This window comes from Schistocerca nitens, chromosome 1, assembly GCF_023898315.1.
Source record: "Schistocerca nitens isolate TAMUIC-IGC-003100 chromosome 1, iqSchNite1.1, whole genome shotgun sequence".
Classification (NCBI taxonomy): domain Eukaryota; kingdom Metazoa; phylum Arthropoda; class Insecta; order Orthoptera; family Acrididae; genus Schistocerca; species Schistocerca nitens.
The window spans coordinates 1,164,042,939-1,164,067,936 of record NC_064614.1 but is presented as its reverse complement, the minus strand read 5'-3'; the positions used below and the strand labels follow the sequence as shown (position 1 = coordinate 1,164,067,936).

At 43.5% G+C, this 24,998-nt stretch overlaps 1 protein-coding gene across 3 annotated transcripts in view; it reads right to left on the bottom strand.

Moving 5' to 3' along the window:
• LOC126238836 (speckle-type POZ protein-like) overlaps positions 1–24,998 on the bottom strand; it is a 54,319-nt gene that overhangs the window by 26,503 nt on the left and 2,818 nt on the right. For 2 of the 3 annotated variants that reach the window (XM_049947817.1, XM_049947815.1), the window contains exon 2: positions 1,272–1,845. In XM_049947817.1, the coding sequence (XP_049803774.1) occupies positions 1,272–1,834 (563 nt within the window). In that variant the 5' untranslated portion in view covers positions 1,835–1,845. Of the gene's footprint in view, positions 1–1,271; positions 1,846–24,456; positions 24,555–24,998 lie in introns of those variants that run through there. The other variant, XM_049947816.1, reaches the window with a different exon arrangement.

Genomic DNA, 24,998 nt, shown 5'->3' with positions numbered 1-24,998 from the left:
ACAGTGGTAGGCGCACTGAGGCAGGATGTATGAAATTTTGAATACATTGAAAAGTACATCGTGATCATAAGTAGAAAGTGCTATCACCAACTCATGGCTGCCCACATTCGTTGGCTTCCCATGAGATGTTTGTTGAAGCTGGGGCTGGCAGAAGCAACGCTGCTGGCGGATGCAGATGCAGAGTTTCACCTGCTTGCTCAAAGGTGTCCACCTGGCTGTTGAATGTGTACTGTGAGACATGGAACTGGGTGAAGGGAGGAAGCCTGAATTTGCGGCATGTTACCATTTACATCAGGGCATCGTGAGAAATTACAAGTTGAAGATACATTGCCGCTCTCATTGTCTCATATTGCAGCATACTGTTATGTTCCTGGTGCTGGTGAGGAGCGACATACTCTTCATTTTCTTCTCGTTATTCAGCTTAATACTAGTCAGAAGTATCTCATTATCAGTAGCAACTGTGACACCAAACTACTAGATGCAACTTTTCGTCGACAGGGTTGTGATGAGCTAGAGATCAGGCACAAAAAATCCCGAGCACTCGCCTGCTTGAGTACAATCTGCAGAGGTTACTGTGTGTTTCCTTGCTGGGTAGCACATCTGTGTACTCACGATGAAAGCGTCTCCTGCTGAGAACACTCAACATATCTTTTTTTTCTCAGAACAGGCATAATGCCAAAACCTACATACACATATGGTTTACATGAACTAGCGACTGCAAGTAATGATGAATTGATTAGAGATCAAAGCAGTTCTTGAAGCTACAAAATATTTGGCTCTTCCAAAGATTTTGTTAGCTTATTTATCTCGTAACATACATTTCAGTTCATAGATCTGTTGTACCAGTCACGAAAAGGCAACAAGAGGTTTGTGAGCTATCACCAGATGAATTTCGTAGTCTTCCCTGAAGGTATATTTCCCAGCACAAGCACATCTACTTAATTCAATGGTAAACATTGTAGGCTTAGAAAAAAAACACACACAAACAGAAAATACACACACACACACACACACACACACACACACACACAAAACACAAAACACAAAACACACACACACACACACACACACAACAGACAAAACACAAACACAACAGACAAAACACACACACAACAGACAAAACACACACACAACAGACAAAACACACACACACAACAGACAAAACACACAAACAACACACAAAACACACACACAACAGACAAAACACACACACACACACACCTAGCGCTGTAAAACACACATTAGCATCTTGTTCTTGTGCTTGTGCTTACCTGATTTCTGTTGGTGGCTGCCCGAGTAGCCAACACACTTCGACCACATCCTTGGGCTGGTTGTGCACAGCATCAGCCCAACCCTGAGTGGCCAGCACCTGGAAGTTGGCCTTTATGAAGGCGACGGCGACTTTCGTGAGGCTGGGGCACGTGTGCCTGACAGCGAGCACTGCTGTGGCCGCCGCTGACTCTACAGTCAGCAGAGAAGCCAGCTGTTGCTCACACTCTGTCTTCAATCCCAACAAATCGTATTTGTCTGCTGCTGCCAGAACTTGGGGAGCCATGCTGGACAGATGTGGAGTCCTCAGTGTGTGGCAGTAGGCCAGTAGCTCTCTTAGCACCGGACCCTCCACGTCTGTTATGGTGACCTCATTGCTGCTGGACTCCAGCGTGTCGTGGCTGAACATTGCGCTGAAGACGGGGCTCCTCGCTGCCAGGACGGCCCTGCGCGCCATCAGCCGCGTCTCACCTGCCACGAGAGTCACCATGGGGCCCTCCCCAGCGTCCAGTAAGGCGTCTAGGTCGACAGCTGCAGTTTCCTCAACCTTGGTAACGGATTCCATTGCGGGTGATTCTGGAACACATCGTTACTGATCAGTCCCTTGATCTCACACAGCGCTCTCAGTAATTATATGACGCACAGAGACACCTGTGTGAAGCAACAATTCGTAATATTTGTACTTTACATGTAAATTACGACACCCTGATATTCTTGCTGTATCAGACAGACGCCATAAGTGAATAACTGCTGTTCTTAGGTAACACAGTATCAATATTTCCTTAACAGTTTGAACACTTCTTTTGCACAAAATGTATCCCATTTCTTTAGTTTCTATCTACATTTCAGTCTCTATCAAACACTGAATCTTCCAAAATGGTGTACTGGCACAATACCGGTAAGTGTAATATATTGATTATTCCTAGCTACTGAGGTGTTATCTTGAAGCTGTGAGAAAGGAGTACAGGCACTCCAAGGCGCGAAAGCAGAGACGATGCTGAGGGCAGAGAAACTAGGAGAGATATTATTACATGAAGTAGACCGTAAGGGAAGAGCCTTGCGAAAATGCAGACGCTCCCAGAAGCTGTCCCAGGGCGCTAGTTACTCTTCCAGGAATTAACATATAACTTCATATGTCGTCTACATGCTGTGGTAGGTTGCCACCGTAGCACGTACTAGCGGTAAAGAGAGCTTGATACCAACCCTGAGAACAGCAGCGTCAGTAGGCTCCCAAGGGTTAGAAAGACAGCGAAAACGCCAAAAAACTGTTGGCCTAACAGTCCCTGCTCCGGGGAAACCGAGGGGCGGGGCTAAATGACGTATAACAACAATGTTGCAAGCCTCATTTGGCAGAGCAATTACGTTTACCTTTCAGCTGAACAATTTTGATACCAAATACGGACTTAGGTAGTGCAACTGCATTAACATCCCCGCCTTAGGAGCAGTGGAGAGGACCTAATTAAACCGTGATTGGCAGATGCGTGCAAGAGACTTGTGGGATTGGCTGGATGGCTTTAAGTGCGAAAAACAGTGCCCCCACGCGTTCGGTCTTGCTCCGGGTAAGTCTGCTCTCTCACTTGGAGTGCCTCAGTGAACAGTGTCACATTCAGTATGTTTTGTTTTGCAGCTAAGTTGTTGCCTTAAGATGCTGCTTGAGTTTGCTACTGTGGTTAGCATCTATCCTAGGACTTCTGCACTGGCTTCTGTTGTAAATTGTTATTTGTGCTTTTTCTAACCCTAGAACTAGCCTCCAGTGTGTAGTCCTGTCTGGAATAAGCAACTGTTTCAAAACCCTTTGTGCAAGTGTTTCCACAACGAGTTCCCTATCAAGTCTCACAACCGGCATTTCCAGTAAATGCCTGCACCAGTATTGGCTCAGATAGAAGAATGCCTTCACTGTCAATTGCCCTCCTGCCTTCTGCTCTGTACCGCTCGGGAGCGCAGACTGACAACCCCTTTTCTCCCTCTCCCACCTATGTCAGGAAACGACATAAGGTCAGAAGGTACCACACGGTCCACTCACATTAACGCGATCACCGTCTATGTTGACATCAATGTGCAATATGCAACATCCACTCACAGGCTGCACAGGGCACCACTGTCACAGACTGTCAGGGGACGCAGAAGACATTGCAGACTTTGTCGTAATGTGGAAAGAGAGCAATTTATCTGAATATCAAACGCGCATTATAATTGGCTTTCAGGGCAATGGAGGAAAGATTACAGGGCAGCTATGTTCGTCAACTATTTGTGGTCCGCTGTGGTTAGAGTGTACCATGCATGACAAAAAATGGCTGAGCACTCTGGGACTTAACATATGAGGTGATCAGTCCCCTAGAAGTTAAAACTACTTAAACCTAATTAACCTAAGGACATCACACACATCCATGCCCGAGGCAGTATTCGAACCGGCAACCGTAGCAGTCGCGCGGTTCCGGACTGAAGCGCCTAGAACCGCTCGGCCACACCGGCCGGCACCATGCATGACAAAACGGCACTGTCTAAAAGTTGTGCCAATGCTACTGCGGTGCACCATATATGACAGGGATTAACGGCGGCTGCAGAATTGTGTCCGGGGCAATAAACGTGTAACTGCTGAGCAACTGACTACACAGTATCTGCTCGCCGACCGTTCAGTGAACGTTGCTGCGTATGGGCCAGAGCATCAGGTGCCTGGCCCATGTAACCAAGCTGACTACCGTTCAGGGGCGACGAAGGCTACAATTTGCACGCCAACAGCACAACTGCAAGTCTGCAGAGTGGCGACAGGTGAACTTTTCAGATTTTGTTTTACGCCCCATCGGACTGAAGCAAACGCCCTGAGACAATGGTTTGAACAGTCCAGACTGGACGACGAAGGGTTATGGTTTGGCGAATGTTTTCGTGGCATTTTCTAGATGGTACTCTCATTCTGGAAGGCACACTGGATAAATGCAAGTATGCCTCTCTCCCTCGGAACCATGTCCTCACCTAAATGCAATTTCTTTTCCTTGGCATGCTACACTATGTGTCCGGAGACGCCCTAATACATACTTTTTCCTATTAGGTCCACTATGCTGCCACCTACTGCCAGTTACTCCATATCAGCGACCTCAGTAGTCATTAGATATCGTGAGAGGAGAACGGGCGCTCCGCGAGACTCTCATACTTCGAACGTGGTCAGGGGATAGGGTGTCACTTGTGTCATAAATCCGTACGGGAGATTTCCACACTCCTGACCATCCCTAGGTCCACTGTTTCCGAAGTGATAGTGAAGTGGAAACGTGAAGGCACACGTACAGCACAAAAGCATACAAACCCACCTCGTTTGCTGACAGAGATTGCCGACAATTGAAGAGGGTCGTAATTTGTAAAGGGCAGGCATCTACCCAGACCATCACACAAATTCCAAACTGCATCAGGATCCACTGCAAGTACTATGACAGTTAGGCAGGACGTGACAAAACTTTGATCTCATGGTCAAGCTGCTGCTCATAAGCCACGCATCGCGGTGGTAAATGCCAGACGCCTCGCTCGGTGTAAGGATCGTGAACATTGGACGATTGAACAGTGGGAAACGTTGTGTGGAGTGACGAATCACGGTACACAATGTGGCGATCCGATGGCGGGGAGTCGGTTTGGCGAATGCCAGCTGAACGTCATCTGCCAACCTGTGTAGTGACAACAGTAAAATTCGGAGGCGGTTGGACTTACGGTGTGGTGATGTTTTTCATGGAGCGGGCTTGCACCCCTTGTTTAGCGTCGCACTATCACAACACAGGCCTGCATTGATGTTTTAAGCAAATTCTTGCTTCCCACTGTTGAAGAGCTATTCGGGGATGGCGATTGCATCTCTCAACACGACCGATCATCTATTCTTAATGCTGGGCCTGCGGCGGAGTGGCTACACGACAATAACATCTCTGTAATGGACTGGCCTGCACAGAGTCCTGACCTGAATCCTATAGAACACCTCTAGGGTGTTTTGGGAAGCCGACTCCGTGCCAGGCCTCACCGACCAACATCGATATCTCTCCTCAGTGCAGCACTCCGTGAAGAATCCTTGCAGGACCTGATTGAACGTATGCCTGCGGGAGTGGAGGCTGTCATCAAGTCTAAGGGTAGGCCAACACCATAATTAATTCCAGCATTACCGATGGAGGGCGCCACGAACTTAGAAGTCATTTTCAGCCAGGTGTCCGGATATTTTTGATCACATAGTGTAACATCTACCAGCGGGCCAATGCAACATGTCACACACCTTAAAATGTGTATACATGGATTTAAGACCGCCAATATGAGTTTACTGTACTTCCCTGGCCACCAAACTTCCCAGAAGCAAACCCAATGGAAAATCTGTGGGACCACCTCGATCGCTCTGATCGTGCCATGGATGCTCAACCAAGTAGCGCATTCGACCATGGCACTGGAGTCGGCATATCTCCAATTCGCTGTCGGTACCTTCCAGACCTTTCTCCGAGTTTTCCTGCACATCTCGCAGTGGTGTGGGCTGTGAAAGGTGGCTGTTCAGGATTTTGACAGGTGGTCACAATGTGGTTGAACAGGGTATACTATTTTACTGAACAGTCAAGGGTTTCAAATGGCTCTGAGCAATATGGGACATAACATCCGAGGTCATCAGTCCCCTAGACTAAGAACAACTTAAACCTAACTGACCTAAGGAAAGCACACACATCCATGCCCGATGCAGTATTCGCACCTGCGGCCGTAGCAACAGCGCGGTTCCGGACTGAAGTGCCTAGAGCCGCTCGGCCCCAACGGCAGGCCAGAATAATCATATTGGAAGTAATCTTGCATTATCACAGCTGATCATTGTTAGCAACTACACAATTTTATTCGACGAGGTAGAGGGGTAGAATTAACAGTTGAAAAGGATTTATGCCCTTTAGAGTTTCTAATATACATTTGTATTTTTAATTGGTATTACCAAGGGTGCTCGTACGATAGTTTTACAGGGGAGGGGCGGGGGCGGTCAGGGGCTAGACGTGGGGTATTGTGAGTTAGCGAACACTGTGCTCTCATTTAAATATATAGTCGAAAGAGTCAGCCTACAGGAACTGTGAAACGAACCCTGTCGTCCAGGACCGCGTGCCACAAAGGGCGCAGATTCCCCAAGAGAAGGGGAAACTCACAGGCGTCTATTGTCTATTGAGGCCTAAGCGCTGTAGTGTGCGAGTGAGACAGACGAGAACCTACGTCATAGGGAATTCCAGTAGAAGGCTTTTGTGGCCAAGGAGGTGTATCCGTGTTAAATATGGCAAACCTCAGATTGGCCATGAAGGGAAACATTTATGAGAACTATTTGATTCTGTAGTAGTGCAGGGAATGAAACCACAATAATTTTAATCTGCGATGCTCCATAAACTTTTATGGTGATCCCAATAAAATTCGAATATTGTTCATATCTAGAATAGTTTAGAATTTACTGTTAAAGTGAAATTAACAAGTTCTGTAACAAAGACCTGAATGCTGAAATCTGATCCCTTTTGGTCGATCTTCACGATCGACATTTCATATAGAAGCGCATCAGTAAAATGACAAACGTAACTATCAACTCTGTAACTTTACTTGTTTAAAAGATGTACTATATTTAAATCATCAGTATTTTCAGTTAAGCATCACATTTCCTCCACAGATAACATATTGACCGATGACAGCATGACACCTTATTGAATCATTAGGTGATAGAATATTTGTTAAGTTTAGTTCATAGTAGTTACTTTGTTCCTTAGTTATAAGAGCACATTGGTGCAAGGCTACTGGCTGTGACATTCAAAGTCAAGAAGGAAATGGTATCGGTTGTATGTAAAAGAATTTAACGTTTATTATGTAATGGATATTATTGTTACTTTATTTAGAACGTGAAATTGGTCAAGCTTTGATTATTTAAATATGTTAAAATGTAAAATAATGCAGAATAAGCTGTAGCCAATCAGGTGGACGGCTTCAGGAAAGGGAACTGCACTAGTCAGTTGAGGAAGTATGTTCGGCGCTCAGGAAGCGCGGTCGGCGACGGGATTACAGTTCGGCTGGAGACACCAAAGGGTACAGTTCGGATTGAGACGCGAAAGCTGACAGTCGGTCTTTAAGTAGGTAGGAAGTGAAACGACTTAGGAAATTTCGCGTTGTGTTGTATCGCGGGACATAGTTTCTGAGCGGTGAGCAGCCGCGCGCCTGGTGTGAACTACAGCTTTTCGCGAAGATGACGAGGTGGAATATTGGACTTTTATTTCGAGATGAGATTGTGAATGATCGAATTGTGTCAAATGGATATGCGCACGAGTGTAACAATAACTCTAAATACGATCACTTTCGCTATTAGTTTGCTTTCGAATAAACATTATTCTAACCAATTGGCAAGTGTTCCCGATACTATTATTACTGTTATTATATGTTATGTTAACTTTGTATTTCGTAAACTTGCCATCAGTCAGACAATTTAAGCAAAGGGCCACTAGTGTCTAATTTAGGGCGTGTAATACGGCACGTGCCTTTCAACCCCTAGACGAGTTTGAGCCAAGACAATTTCGGAGAAGAGGAGCCGCATGTAAGCCCGAACATCTTTGGGGTGTTAGCTCGCTGCATGGAGTATTATTTATATTTTGGAAGACGAATGGCGACTTTTAAGCAGGCATGAAGAAGTCTCTGTTCCGACCTTCTTATAAATCTGCGTGACAGCGACTTTTAAACCATTTTCTCGAAAGAAAAAAAATGTTTTTCGTTTCCCTTAGAGCTAGAGCGTAGTGCATTCCCACCATCCCGCGCCCCTTGCCACCACGTATGGGCGCTATTGCAGGTGACCTCAGGGTTGAAACTGGGTGCAGGAGCAGATAGATCTTTTATCATTGTGGGATGAGAGGACATTATACTGGGAATGTTTTCTGATTTGTCTTCCAGCGTTGACAATTTTGTCGGCTTGTGTGCTTCGTACCGATCAGCTGCTACTGTTTAAACATGGATTCGTGAAGGTGCATTACAGAGAAGGACATCTAAAACGCGTTACCTCTTTGTAGCAATGAATATGAAATTACGTTAACAATATTACAATACAGTGCAATGAGCTGAAGAAAAATAACATTCAGTAAACATTTGTGATCGTCTCTCTTGCTACAGAATACATTACTGAAGATAGCAATTGTGGCTCACACAGGCAACATAAAACTACATCGTGAGGCAATTAGAGTCAGGACTTGGAGGTCTGTATGCGTGGCACTAATCTTAAACCGAAAACGGTCGACACGAAGTATTAAAGATGGTGTCGGCAATTAACGAACACTATTTCAGTTCCGACAGCCTACTTATCGAGTTCTTACTAGAGCTGATCTATTGACTGCTCATAACATACCAATTTACGTACGCTGCCAATCAGGAATAAGATCGGTACATATCCGACCAGAGGTGCCACTCCTCACAACGTCAGTGCTCTTTAGTAAAAACGTGACAACCATCAACAGGTTAACTGCCCAGAATTCGATGGAGTGAAACTTTCGCCACAGGTTAGCTCCCTTCGACTGGATCCGACATCAGTTCAACGAATGATCATCAAATTAGCTCTGCGGTTGTACAGCAGCTGGGCAGCCAAATGCATAGAATTCTTCAAACGAACAAAAGCTCTGGGATTCGAAAGTTGTAACGCAACGGAATTTCCAAAAGGAAAATAAATTGTGTTAACATTCTCGCCGAGAAAGGTAATCCATTCCTTCTGGAAGAATCTCCAGTCTCTAACAGTAACAATTCAAAATAACTTTGTGGTGTGCGTACTGTAAGACCTTCGGTACACACACCATCAGATTATTTGACTTGTCACTCTAACGAAGGAGGCGAGTGTCAGCAATATGTCTCGTGGTCTTATCGTGGCGTGTTTATCTTCTGCCGTTAGGTCAGACGATAGAAATGCCACTTGCACGCTTAGAGTAGCAGATTGACGATGATCAACTTTAAACAGAACTTGATTAATTTTCACACACATTTATCAAATAATAAAAAGCGTAGACATTACGTAACTTGAATCTGGATGCTGTTTACAATTGACAATCTGAAGTTCCTTTGGTCTTGGTACGTTAATCTTATTCTCACATATCTCTGATACTTGACAAAGTGTCTACACATTTATCTTCATGGCTATGTACAGGAGTATGATAATCTTACTAGGCGCAGACTGAAACTTGACTATAGACTGGTACAGACTAATGCAGATTGACTAATCGGAGGTCTGTACACTCGTTATAATACCTCGAGCGTATCACTGCGCGAGTGTGATCCACGAGGAGAAAAGGTTCTACGTTGGCAGCAATCTCATTGGCTGCGTGACATATTAATACGCGGATCGGCGGAGGCAGAATTTGGTCCGTCTCAAAGACAGCGCCATCGCGTAGTGCGGAGACGGACGAGCGCTGCACCTGCACTGTTGTGCTTAGCGGGGCGCGCTCTATTGGGAAAGTTGCGTACGCGCTGACTATGCGGATCTATGTACACAACAAACTTAATATTTGAATAGTTGTGGAAAAGGTGGTTCAGGTGGGTCCCACCAGCTAAATTTAATCAGCCTCCACTCTAACATCATTTCAAGTTGGGAGTTGCCATAAATTCAAATCATCGTTTACCACATAACGCACCATGGTAAGAAAATTGACAGGTCAAAAACGTCATCTTTAGTTTAGGTCACTGAAAAATATATGTGAACAGCCCCATCATGCACAAAAAACATAACGGAATTCACTGCTAACAATACTGACTTGAATTTTAAAGGAAGCTTATAGCCCAATATTTCAATATAAGTTTTACAGAATTTGTTGTTTAAGTTGAGTTTTCTCAATTACTGCGTTTTTGAGTTGTGTCACTGCTCCTGCCGGGGTGCAATGTGTAAGCTAACCGTGGTCGCTACCAACACATTACAAGCAAAAAACAGAAAAGATTTGGAAACGTAAAATAAATGAGAAAACGCTGGCTGCTCCAAATATGCCCACAGAAACTCAAGACGACTAAGAAAAATTCGCTGATGCAATCCAATCACGTTGGATTCGTTGAAAAGAAGTCGAAGAAACGTAAGTATTTGAGAGTAGAAACGAGAAGCAAATTATGCAGATGAAAAGCCACCGTAACTTGGGAAATGGACCAAAGTACAAACAGGAATTCCTGCAAATGAATTAGCCGGCAAGCTCACCCAAAAGCGAGTTTGAGAAAGCGCAATGAAAAGTTACAGCATGATTCCTCAGTTTGTGATGACAAAAGAATTGAGAAGCATTACAAAACAAAGATGAAAAAGAGAATGGGTTGAAACTGCGAAAGCGGGCGATCTAAACAATCTCTCTGCAAATGTGTCGCTATCTTCTATTTTGACATACGTTAACAGGTCACGGAAGAGTAAATGTCTCACTACCACCTGTTCACACGAGCCACCAGTGCTGCTTGCACGTGCACACATGTTGTCTAGCAGCAGATGGAATGTACCGCTGCAGTCACAGTGACACCCACATCTGTGGATTCCGCCGACGACCTGCGTCAGCCTAAGACGGCCGATCGTTTCAAAGCAGTACGGCGCTATGTGAGCGGTCACATTATACACCTGATATTGTCCGAACGGAATGACTTCGGACGATAATCGATGAAATTCAGATTGTTTCCGTCGGTCATGTCGACCGAAGTTGACAGACGAAATCTGGACTGTGAAAAACTGGTAAGTTTAGTCCAAGAAAGAGTGAGTTTGTGACATCCTGGGGTTGATGAATATGAGAAGCGGGATATAGTTCGGAATCAACGTGCTGAAATCTTAAGTACTCTTATTTGGAAATCACAAGCAGGCAAAATCACTATGGGAAATTTTAGGCGCAAATTACAAACTGAAAAAATCATTTGTTGAAGTGCGAAGTGTTACGTACCTTATGCTTAAAATTACTGTTTCGTTTTTTCTGTTTTGTTTAAGGGCAAAAAAGCCACTGGGATCATACGCGCCGAAGACAAAACTATACAATATGAAGACACAGATGACTTAAAAAGCGACTATACGTCAGTGCCAATGGACAGAATAGGAGACTGCTAAAAACAGGCACATGGAAAAAGGGCTAAAAGCACCATACAGAAATGAAGGTCGAAAACTAAAAATTAAATGGCATTCGCCATATTGCTTTGGCGGATAAAAAGTAAAACGCGGTCGACAGGGCGTGCATCATTTACTAAAATGGCCGATAACTCAGACGCCAAACCCAAGCAGGAACGTAAACTATTAAATGGGCATTCCGTCAAGAAGTGGCGGTCGGTTAAAACTTGGGCGAAATGTGTACAAAGCGGTGGGGGAGCGCCACTTATCAAATGACGATGGCTAAAGAAGCAGTGTCCAACACGCTACCTAGTTAAAACGGTCCCTCAGGTAGACACATCTAGTGATACGTGGGTGGCGACCACGGGGCCCCGAGCTGAGTCCTGGCATTGCTTCCACTTCCTTATGCCAGGCTCCTCACTTTTATCATTCCTATCTGGCCACCCTCGGCCAGCTCTTGTTCTTTTCCGACCCTGACGCTATTAGGTTTCGAGGGCTAGGGGCCTTACATTTTCCAACCTATACTTCTCATGCAGCGTCTGACCCGGAGTGGGCGGCTGCAAAAGGCGTCTGTATCCCATGTTAGGGGCGGCCTGCAGAACTGCGGAAGGCAACGGAATACCACCGCAGATTATCTTCCCTGCATAATGCAGTCTCCATTTTATGCAAAAAAATGGCTTCCTCTCATGTTAAATCAGTGTCCGAAGGTAAAATAGTCCCCCATTCGGATCTTCGGGGGGGGGGGGGGGGGGACAACTTGAAAGGAGGCAAAAATCAAATCAAAACGAGAATTGGTACCTGGAATGTCATAACTCTGCTACAAGCAGGAAAACTAGAAAACCTTAAAAGAGAGATGGAAAAGAATCATATGGACCTCATAGGAGTTGCTGAGGTAAGATGGAATGGACATGGAGAGTAGCAGTCAGATGATTTTGTATTCTACTACTCAGGAGGAGAAGTAAAAGGAATTAATGGAGTAGGAATGATGACAAAGGAATTGGCTAAATGTGTGGAATATGTAGACTATGCAAATGACCGGGTTATTGGTGTAAGGCTGAAAGGAGCACAAAAAGATGTACTGATTGTCCAGGTGTATATGACAACTTCAGAACATGATGACCAAATTGTAGAGGAAACGTACAATGTAATAGAAAGAATAATGGACGAAAATAGAAAATGCTGCAAAATAGTAATGGGAGACTGGAACGCCATAGTGGGAGAAGGGAAAGAGGGAAACATAGTAGGCAGTCATGGTCTTGGAAAGAGAAATGACAGGTGAATGGTTAATTGACTTCTGCAGGGAAAGGCGGCTGATAGCGGCAAACACATGGTTCAAGAACCACAAGAGGAGGCTCTACACTTGGAAATAACCAGGGGATAAATACAGAAACTAAATCAATTTTATACTGGTAGAAGAAAGATACAGGAATGCAATCAAGAAGGTGCACACATTACCAGGTGCAGATGTTAATAGTGACCACAACTTACTTATGGCAGAAACAGAAATAAGAATGAAAAAACTGAAGAAGGCGACCATGGTGAAGAAGTGGGATTTCGAGAAGATAAGATCCAACAAAGAACAAATTACAGAAATGCTGTCTCAGGACTTTCTAAAAACATTACGAGACAAAGAAGCACCTGATAATGCCAACGAGTACTGGAATATGCTGAAAGAAGGAATCATTAAAGCAGGACAGCAAAATATAGGATATGTAAAAGGGAAAAGGTAAAAAACCATAAGTCACACAAGAAATGATTTCCATGATGGAGGAGAGAAGAAAATTGAAAAACAAGAACACTGAAGGTGCAAGAAAGATATACCGAAGGTTAAATAATGAACTGCGAAGAGAAACAGAGCAGGCTAGGAAAAAATGGCTAAAAGAGGAATGTCATGAAATTGAAGAACTGGACAGGAAGGGAAGATACGACTTACTATACAACAGATTAAAGACTATGACATGGGAACAAAACAGAGCAGGAAGTGCTAATATGGAAATTTTGAGTAAAGACGAAGGGGTAGTGTACAGAGATCGTGACGACGTCCCCCAGAGATGGGAAGAATATATAAAAGAGCTATATGACACAAATAGCAAACCAGAAACTCTGGAACTTGAATCACACAACCGTGTAAATGATGACGAGAAAGAACCGACCATCATAATGGAAGAAGTTTGCCATAGCTGCAATGAAAAATGGCAAAGCGGTAGGTACAGATACAATACCGGGACAAATACTAAAATGCTTGAACCACGATGGAATAAGAATTATTGAGGTTATGTAATAAAATATATGACAGTGGTGAATGGCCTGAGGACTTTCTGACAACAGTAATGATTCGATTACCGAAAAAACAAGGAACCAAGAAATGCAGCGAGCACAGGACATTCAATCTCATTTCACACGCAGCCAAAGTGATGTTAAGAATAATTAATAAAAGACTTTAAAAAGTAATGTAGGAGAATCTTGGCGAGGAGCAGTTCGGCTTTAGACGGAATATGGGCACCAGAGATGCAATAGGGCTCCTACGAATCTTGGGAGAAAGGTTTATTAAAAAAAGGAAGAGACCTATATACAAGCTTCATCGATCTAGAAAAGGCATTTGACAATGTGGTTTGGGACAAGCTGCCGGCTATGAGGGAAAAGAGAGTGGACTGGAAAACCAGAAGACTTATAAACTCATATCTTAATCAAAAAGTTTCAGTTAAAGTGAGAGGAGAAAGTACAAACTGGATCAGACTAGGAAAAGGAGAAAGACAAAAATGCTGTTTATCACCTACTCTTCTCAACCTCTACTTGGAAAATGTGATTGACCAATGCTCATTAGATGACAAAGGAGTAAAAATTGGAGGAAGAAGGGTAGGGTGTTTGAGATTTGCTGATGACAAGGTCCTTCTACCCACAGGGGAAAAAGAATTACAGGATTTGGGGGACACCATTACAACTAACGGAAAAAAAAATATGGAATGAAAATTAACACAAATAAAACAAAAGTATTGGCACTAGGAGGAAATAAGGAAATAAAAATTATGCTGAATGGAGAAACACTAGAACAGGTGCAAAATTTTAAGTATCTTGGAAGCAGGATAGACACCGACTGGATGTGCACCACAGAAATTAAAAAAACGATAGCAATGGCAAAAGAGGCGTTATATAAGAAAAGGAGAATCTTCTGCAGCGGTCTGGACAGAGAACTCAGAAAGAGACTCATAAAATGTGTTGTATGGAGTGTTCTTCTATATGGCGCTGAAACATGGACTATGAGGAAAAATGACAGAAAGGCTGGAGGCTTTTGAGATCTGGACATGGCGGAAGATGGAAAGAATAAGTTGGATGGACAGAGAAAAAAATTAAGAGGTACTGAGAAGAGTTGGAGAGAAAAGACAGTTACTAGATGTAATAAAGAAAAGAAAAAGAAATTGCATTGGGAATGTATTAAGAAAGACTGACGGACTGATAAAAACAGTTTTAGGAGGTTATGTAGAGGGGAAAAGGAAGTGAGGAAGGAAGATATTCCAGATATTGGATGACATGATGGACGGTACAACATACAGCAGCCTTAAGAAGGAAGCAATGGATCGCAGAAAATGGAGAGGCAAAGGACCTGCTAATATAGCAGATAACTGATGATGAGTTAAAACGGCCTCCCTGCTGCGGAAGGGCCTAGAGGAGGTCGTCCACGCCGCTGTGAGAGGCTTAATAATCCGGAGCTTATTCCCCTGAAGGTAGGACCAATGGCGATGCCATAGAGACACCACCTCCTGACGCACAGCAACACAGATAATTAGAGGGAATATAGGAACTATAGGAGGTAACTATCGTGAATACAGGAACCTATAGTGAGGTACCCGTGGTCTAGGGGTAGCGTCTTTGATTCATAATAAAAATGTCTTCGGTCCCGGGTTCGATCCCCGCCACTGCCTAAATTTTGATAAATAATCAGCATTGGCGGCCGAAGACTTCCGGCATAAGAAGTCAGTATCATTCTTCCAACGGCCTTGTCAAAGAGGGCGGAGGAGCGGATAGAGGTTCAGGGCACTCTTGTCCTAGGGGTGGGAAATTGCCCCTGAAGGCGGAAGAATCAGCAATGATCAACGACATGAGGATGCAGAAGGCAATGGAAACCACTGCATTAAAGACACGTAACGTGTATCCACAGGGCATGTGGCCTGTAATTGAAGAAGTGTCATGATGATCTCTCCATTGGCAAAAGATTCCGGAATAGTCCCCCATTCGGATCTCCGTGAGGGGACTGCCAAGGGGGAGTTTACCATGAGAAAAAGATTGAATAATCAACGAAAGGATAACGTTCTACGAGTCGGGGCGTGGAATGTCAGAAGCTTGAACGTGGTAGGGAAACTAGAAAATCTGAAAAGGGAAATGCAAAGGCTCAATCTAGATATAGTAGGGGTCAGTGAAGTGAAGTGGAAGGAAGACAAGGATTTCTGGTCAGATGAGTATCGGGTAATATCAACAGCAGCAGAAAATGGTATAACAGGTGTAGGTTTCGTTATGAATAGGAAGGTAGGGCAGAGGGTGTGTTACTGTGAACAGTTCAGTGACCGGGTTGTTCTAATCAGAATCGACAGCAGGCCAACACCGACAACAATAGTTCAGGTATACATGCCGACGTCGCAAGCTGAAGATGAACAGATAAAGTGTATGAGGTTATTCAAAGGGTAATGCAGTATGTAAAGGAGGACGAAAATCTAATAGTCATGGGCGACTGCAGTTGAAGGAGATGGAGTAGAAGAAACGGTTACAGGAGAATATGGGCTTGGGACAAGGAATGAAAGAGGACAAAGACTAATTGAGTTCTGTAACAAGTTTCAGCTAGTAATAGCAAATACCCTGTTCAAGAATCACAAGAGGAGGAGGTATACTTGGAAAAGGCCGGGAGATACGGGAAGATTTCAATTAGATTACATCATGGTTAGACAGAGATTCCGAAATCAGATACTGGATTGTAAGGCGTACCCAGGAGCAGATATAGACTCAGATCACAATATAGTAGTGATGAAGAGTAGGCTGAAGTTCAAGACATTAGTCAGGAAGAATCAATACGCAAAGAAGTGGAATACGGAAGTACTAAGGAATGACGAGATACGTTTGAAGTTCTCTAACGCTATAGATACAGCAATAAGGAATAGCGCAGTAGGCAGTATGGTTGAAGAGGAATGGAAATCTCTAAAAAGGGCCATCACAGAAGTTGGGAAGGAAAACATAGGTACAAAGAAGGTAGCTGCGAAGAAACCATGGGTAACAGAAGAAATACTTCAGTTGATTGATGAAAGGAGGAAGTACAAACATGTTCCGGGAAATTCAGGAATACAGAAATACAAGTCGCTGAGGAATGAAATAAATAGGAAGTGCAGGGAAGCTAAGACTAAATGGCTGCAGGAAAAATGTGAAGACATCGAAAAAGATATGATTGTCGGAAGGACAGACTCAGCATACAGGAAAGTCAAAACAACCTTTGGTGACATTAAAAGCAATGGTGGTAACATTAAGAGTGCAACGGGAATTCCACTGTTAAATGCAGAGGAGAGAGCAGATAGGTGGAAAGAATACATTGAAAGCCTCTATGAGGGTGAAGATTTGTCTGATGTGACAGAAGAAGAAACAGGAGTCGATTTAGAAGAGATAGGGGATCCAGTATTAGAATCGGAATTTAAAAGAGCTTTGGAGGACTTACGGTCAAATAAGGCAGAAGGGATGGATAACATTCCATCAGAATTTCTAAAATAATTGGGGGAAGTGACAACAAAACGACTATTCACGCTGGTGTGTAGAATATATGAGTCTGGCGACATACCATCTGACTTTCGGAAAAGCATCATCCACACAATTCCGAAGACGGCAAGAGCTGACATGTGCGAGAATTATCGCACAATCAGCTTAACAGCTCATGCATGGAAGCTGCTTACAAGAATAATATACAGAAGAAAGGAAAAGAAAATTGAGAATGCGCTAGGTGACGATCAGTTTGGCTTTAGGAAAAGTAAAGGGACGAGAGAGGAAATTCTGACGTTACGGCTAATAATGGAAGCAAGGCTAAAGAAAAATCAAGACACTTTCATAGGATTTGTCGACCTAGAAAAAGCGTTCGACAATATAAAATGGTGCAAGTTGTTCGAGATTCTGAAAAAATTAGGGGTAAGCTATAGGGAGAGACGGGTCATATACAATATGTACAACAACCAAGAGTGGACGGTCAAGAACGAAATGCTCGTATTAAGAAGGGTGTAAGACATGGCTGTAGCCTTTCGCCCCTACTCTTCAATCTCTACATCGAGGAAGCAATGATGGAAATAAAAGAAAGGTTAAGAGGTGGAATTAAAATACAAGGTGAAAGGATATTAATGATACGATTCGCTGATGACATTGCTATCCTGAGTGAAAGTGAAGAAGAATTAAATGATCTGCTGGACGGAATGAACAGTCTAATGAGTACACAGTATGGTTTGAGAGTAAATCGCAGAAAGCCGAAGGTAATGAGAAGTAGTAGAAATGAGAACAGCGAGAAACTTAACATCAGGATTGATGGTCACGAAGTCAATGAAGTTAAGAAATTCTTCTACCTAGGCAGTAAAATAACCAATGACGGACGGAGCAAGGAGGACATCAAAAGCAGACTCGCTATGGCAAAAAAGGCATTTCTGGCCAAGAGAAGTCTACTAATATCAAATACCGGCCTTAATTTGAGGAAGAAATTTCTGAGGATGTACGTCTGGAGTACAGCATGGTATGGTAGTGAAACATGGAGTGTGGGAAAACCGGAACAGAAGAGAATCGAAGCATTTGAGATGTGGTGCTATAGACGAATGTTGAAAATTAGGTGGACTGATAAGGAAAGGAATGAGGAGATTCTACGCAGAATCGGAGAGGGAAAACACTGATAAGGAGAAGGGACAGGATGATAGGACATCTGCTAAGACACGAGGGAATGACTTCCATGGTACTAGAGGGAGCTGTAGAGGGCAAAAACTGTAGAGGAAGACAGAGATTGGAATACGTCGAGCAAATAATTGAGGACGTAGGTTGCAAGTGCTACTCTGAGATGAAGAGGTTAGCATAGGAAAGGAATTCGTGGCGGGCCGCATCAAACCAGTCAGTAGACTGATGACCAAAAAAAAAAAAAAAAAAAAAGGAACTAGTGGGCTGATTTAATAGGAGTGCAGCCTTGGCAGCAGCGTGAGCAGCTTCGTTTCCTGGTAGACCGACATGACCAGGAACCCACAAACATCACAGTGGCTCCACCAAGAATGAGCAAGTGACAATTTTTCAGGACCTGTTGCACTAAGGGATGGGCGCTGTACAGTGCACATAGACTTTGGAGGGCGCTGAGACAGTGTGAGCAGAGGACACAATCGAAAAGTGTATCGCAGATGTACTCCATGGCCTGATACAGGGTAAAGAGCCGACACCAAGATCAGGCCGAGAGCCATCAGTGTACATAAAAGTATTGGCGTGAAGTTCGCTGCAAGACCGTGAAACTGAAGACGATAGAGCGGGTATGAAGTAGTGTCCTTAGGAAGGGAATGAAGGCCAAGGTTAACATGGGCCGCTTCATGAAATCAATGTGGTGAAGGGCTCACATCCACCGGGAAAGCTGCAGGTAGTGTGAAGGTAAGCCACCGTATTATGTGTCGAAAGTGGCCTCAAGCATCTGTAAACTGAGAACGTTCATTTATTTTTTTTTTCAGTCCAAATAACTAAGGTTCTTTCCTTCTACAGGTTGAATCAAAAATAATTTTCCTTGAAAATCTATTTTAACGTTAGTTTTTCCTTTTTACGTAGCATCTGGCAAGAGTTTGCTTTTGGGAAGTACGTCATTATATCCTACTCTAAAAATAGAGGTGTCAAACTTTTTTTCTGAACTCTTACTGAAATCACTAACTGGCAGTCGTGTAAAACAGTGCCTATTTTCTTTACGGCCGCAGTGGTAGTGTTGGTGTCATGACTTGCCGTTAGGCACCGGTACTGGTGCGGCGACGTAGAGTTTAAAAACAAGCATCACTGTGCATGACAGTTACGGAGAGCCAGCACGGGTCTGGACAAGGTGGGCGGGTTTTTACGCGTAACGCTGTTTTAACAGAAAAACGGTAACTGCTTTTCGCGAGTATCGACGCATTCAAGGAATACGGGAACGACCTCTTTCGGCGCCGGGTTGAAGAACATGATTCTTAAATTCGAGTTAACTGGAGATCTGGAAATTTTTCCTGGGAGATGCCGACGCGCAACTACTTTATAAACTGCTCTAGTTACTGCTGCCATGGCTGAGAATGCTGTACGCAGTGTGCGATTTTCAAGCTGCGCACGAGCTGTGCCACGACACCTGAATACTCCATGGTCCACCGTTCGAAAGGTGCGGCGAAATTCCTTGAAACGTTACCTCTAACACGGTTAGAGGCTGCAGTGAATGCAGATAGTCGTCACGGTGAGCAACGTTTGTAACCTGGAATGTGAACCTGGCATGCAATTAAAAAATGTTACCCTCTCATGTGGAAATTAAAATGTGTTTCTTTCATTGTACTGCAATAACTCTTTTCTGATTCAGTGGTGGTGGGGTGGGGCGGGTGAGGGAGGGGTATTTCTCAAACTGCGAAAATTTAATTTTAACCATCCTGTTTCTTCTGAAGTTTGGTTACAAATGCTCACGAAAAATTCCGGAAAAATTAATTTTCATGTTCGCAAAAAAAAACTTCATTCGCGCAGAAGATGAATTTTCAATATCGCCAAATTAAATTCATAATTACATGCCACATAAGCTATGCAACTCCGCGTTTATTCTATCCCATCCCGTATGAAGGTAGACTTAGTGGCAACATGGAAGATTGTTGGCTAAGGACACAGGAGAAAGTTACTACTGTACAAGGGGCTACGCAAGGCTGAAGTTGTGTGTTGTGTTGTGTTCGGTGGTGTGATGGGTTCGTCCATATTCTCAGTCGGAAGTTACTGCTTTACGTAGCTAGCGGGATGAATGTCTCGACGCTCGTATCTAAGAATATTTATCTTTCTCTTGTCACTTTAAGCGTTTAATGATGCACTTCATAAACGAATCGTGGAGTGGATTTCTTTATTAAGGACTATTTTAAAAACAAAGCCGCGTAAAATGACCGGTGGAGGTAGCACGGAGGAGATTTGTGTCTCGAATTTACGGACTAGTTCGGAAATGTGTGAAATAGTGTATTTAAGAGACACCCATGTTCATGAAGACAAAAGCGGTAGGGTTATTTAATGGCGTGTTATGCGGAATAATTGCAAAAGCAGAGCTTGTGAAGATCTAATTTCACAAGAAAATGGTACAAACGGCTCTGAGCAGTATGGGACTCAACATCTGACGTCATCAGTCTCCTAGAACTTAGAACTACCTAAACCTAAATAACCTAAGGACATCACACACACCCATGCCCGAGGCAGGATTCGAACCTGCGACCGTAGCGGTCGCGCGGTTCCAGACTGAAGCGATTAGAACCGCTCGGCCACAACGGCCGGCCTAATTTCACAAGCCACAAGCTAGTAAAATAATACCAACAGATTATATACGTCAGCTAGCTATGAAATATAGAAAAGAGATGATTTGCATTTATCATTCTACAAAGCGCGAAGGAAACGTATGACTACTCATCCTGGTGTTCCAGGCAGTAGGGCAGTTAAATCGGGTATTTTATCAAACTGATACGAAAGGTTCTGCTTTGTAAAGCCAGAAAATAACGTATTTTTCATTGGTGAACAAAATATCCAATTTGTATGTTGTAGGATGCATACTGTATTGGCGGATAGAGATGTTACATATCACCAAAAGACTTCATCAGCTTTATACGTTACATTTATGCACTATCTTGGAGTATGTATAAGTTGCGTTTTGTTTAATGTTATCAAAAACTGCATTTGAAAGTACTCGTAGACTGTCGATTAAAAATTTTAACCCTCAAACACCAATCCTAGATTTTGAAGTTGAAGTTCATGTGGCGGCACAGAAAGTTTCCAGGCGTTATGACTGAAGACTGCTTATGTCAGGTACAGTCTAGACAGACAGTGGAACTTGGGCGTCGTTCTGAGTATTCCAATCCTCAGTCAGAAGCCCGAAACTCTCTGAAAATATTTGTTTGGTTAAAAAGTCTTATCTCCAAAGCACACTCTGGGATGCATTTGTAAAGTTGCATAGTATTACTCGCAGTCACAATCAATAAACGTTTTTATGCACTATGTACTTGAAACTATGGAAGTGAAGAGACATTTCGCAGAATACCAGCAGATGAAACATTTCAACAAACTCCATCCTTCTATCCATGAGTTTAGGGAAGTTTTAAAGCATCTGCAAAGTGTTATCTGTGCCTTACCACAGTGCACTATAAAAGAGAAATAGACATGGCCGGGAAAATCATCATGTTGCTACTTAACTGTCAAACAAATACCAACGTTGTGAATTGTCGTTATTGGAGTATTTAATAAGAATTTCATCTCTGTTCCAGCCTATCGCACGGTAGAAAAGTGTTTCACTGCGGTAAGCACTGTGCTGCGGTACCAGATTTGAAGGTAAGCTGTTGTACACTTTATATTTGCGGTAGGGCTTTCTAATATTTCGCAGCAAAGGTATGTATGTGCAGCTTTGTGGTAATGAAAATATGTTTTGTGGAGAAGGTAAGCTGTTTTGCGGAAATACAATCTGCGTTTCCTCACAGTTTTCAGGCTTGCAGTGAGAGAATTTACTGCACGGTATATCAGAGGACTAACCACACCTGAACTCTCTGGCAGATCACATGTTTGTATCCTGAACGAGGCTTCAACCTGGGCGTGTAGTTATTACAGAGTTATTCGCCCGCACCTTACGGAGCAGCTTGAAACACATCTAGACCAAGCCCGGCCAAACGGCGTTCTGCTAACGCGAGCGCTTCGGCTGCGCTCCTGCCTAGAGCTCTGAGCGCTGCCACGAGCGGGGCTGAGGTGTGAGGAGGAACAGGGAAGTGAAGGCTGCAGCCGGACGCCAAACATTCGCCTTGTCAGATGCTAAGCAGTTTGCCGACAACACTTCTCGCGTTAGATTAGATTTACGCTCTACACTGTAATTACTATTTGAATTAAAAAATAAAAAAAGGAGATGGAACATTGTTCAGCGCCGAATGGAATACTTTCAAAGTGCTTAATATGCCATCACCTTACTATGGGCATGAAAACAGTTACTGTCTCGTGATTACAACACAGCCAGGCAGACGATATGATGCACTTGTCATCTGACGAACGACAGCGGAAGTTAGATGAACCGAAGGTAGCCATTAAGAAGAAAAAACCGAGTTAAATTTAAGTACAGTGTTGACTAAATCTTTTGTGACCATCATGCGTGTTTTTTGAATTCAGTAAGTGTCTTAATGGAACGAGACAATCTTTTGGTAACATATGGCGGAAAAGATTGACGTCACCAAATAAAAAGTACTACTATTGAAAGATCAGCTTGAGGTTCATGACATGGAACATTTCCCGCATGTCAAGGGAATGGTTTGTGGACCAGACATAGCCGACAACGTTTTAGTAACAAGCATCTCGTAATTTCTGAAAGATTCCAAGAGACAGCACGGTTCAAGACGGATTTCGATTTATTTGTTAGATCGGTCTCACTTTTGACTTCTTTTGACTTCATTGCTTCCAATTTGAGCTGATCCGGGTACTTACAAGAATTTGTAAAATGTTACACCAAGAGCAATAACCTCAACTGCACACACATGCCACTAAAGTTATTTCAAAGTTTTGTTCAACACATCTCTGCTAACTATTTTTTTCTGTTACAAAATCAAGAATGTCCCACCAACAGTGAGGTGTAAGAGATTTCAACCTGTGTAGAAGCTCTATGTGTTTGATTTTATCACGAGCCGGCCGGAGTGGCCGAGCGGTTAAAGGCGCTACAGTGTGGAACCGCACGACCGCTACGGCCGCAGGTTCGAATCCTGCCTCGGGCATGGATGTGTGTCATGTCCTTAGGTTAGTTAGGTTTAAGTAGTTCTAGGGGACTTATGACCACAGCAGTTGAGTCCCATAGTGCTCAGAGCCATTTGAACCATTTTATCACGAATCTTAGTTGTAGACATATCAGAGAACACTGGAATTTGTATAAATTTATAATCATTATAACGTAATGTAAAATGCCTATTTGTAGAGCTTTCGTAGTTCTGCTCACTGTAATAGCAGTACCTTATGTTCTTTAATAAAGTAATAAAAGTTATTGCTTTGGCAATAAAATAAAAACTTGAATGTAAGCGTGATAAAATCCTGTTTTTATGCGCCAATATTCGCCTCTTAGGAGTAGTTTAACTGCATTGCGAACACGTCTTTCTAAGTTTCCTGCATGTGCACCTTTCAGCATGTAGCCCTCTTACACACTTACTCGGAATAGTGCAGTGGAAGGGGAAACCGGGGCGCTGACCCGACTTGAGCGCGCTCTGAGATCGCAAATCTTGGCCACGCCTGATCCAGACGAAAAGTGTTCACCCAACTTATACTTCACAATTGGGAAGCGTCAGGGAACTTTACAATCGCATAAGCTCCTCTTCAACGTTCACAATTCATCAGGCTACCGTAAAAAGGTACGGACTCATTTGTATGAGAGGTATTCAAGCCTCACTTCAGATACAGCAATAGCGAACTTCAGTTGACTTACGTTGAAATTTTTAGGATAAAAACTTCGGCAGGACAGAAGAAAATTTTTGCAACATACCTTCCGGAAGCTCATGACTACTACGTGCAGTTACACTGATTTGTGTCCCAGTATTCCACTTTTTGCAGGAAGACATGTAAAAAAAAATAAGCCTGTATCGTTCATGTGAATCTGTTGACTTCTGGACCATGTTTTACGCTCAAGAATTATAACTTTTCTGGAGAACGAAAATATCCTCTATAAAAATCAACATGGATTCAACAAACAGAGATGTTGCGGAACTGTTCGCTCCATTCCTCACGAGATCCATAGCATTATAGTCAATGGCTGCCAGTTTGATGCCATGTTCTTTGGCTCCATGAAGGCACTGCCGTCTAGTGGAAAAAATACGAGCTTACCGAGTATCGGACTAGTTCTGCTACTGGATTCGAGACTTCTTTGCGTCATTGGCCCATTATTGTTTACAGTGTATATAAATGATCTACTGGAAAGCGTCGCAAACTGTTTAAGCCTGGTGGCAGATGATGCGGTTGTCTTGAAGAAAGTAGCAACGCCAGAAGACAGCATCGATCTGCAGAAGAGCTGCAGAGGACCGGTGAATGGTGCAGGCTCCGGCAGTTGACTCTGAATAGAAATAAATGTAAGATACTGCGCATATATAGAAAAAGAAATTCACTGCTGGACAACTACACTATTGATGACAAACTGCTGGAGACAGTATCTACAGTATAATATCTACAAGTAATTATCCTGAGCGACCACAAGAGGGATGACTACAAAGCAAATTGCAGAGATGCAGATGTCAGACACATTCGTAGGAAGAAACTTAAGGAAATGTAACGCATCCACGAAGGAAGTGCATACAAGGCCGTTTTTCGACCGACTTTGGAGTATTGTTCAACTGTCTGGGATCCTTACCGTGTAGGGCCGATAGAGGAAATGGAGAAGATCCAATGGAGGGCCGCGATATTCGTCTCGGGTTCTTTCAGTCAGCGCGACAGTGTTACAGCGATAGTCAGCAACTTCCAGTGGCAGACGGTACAA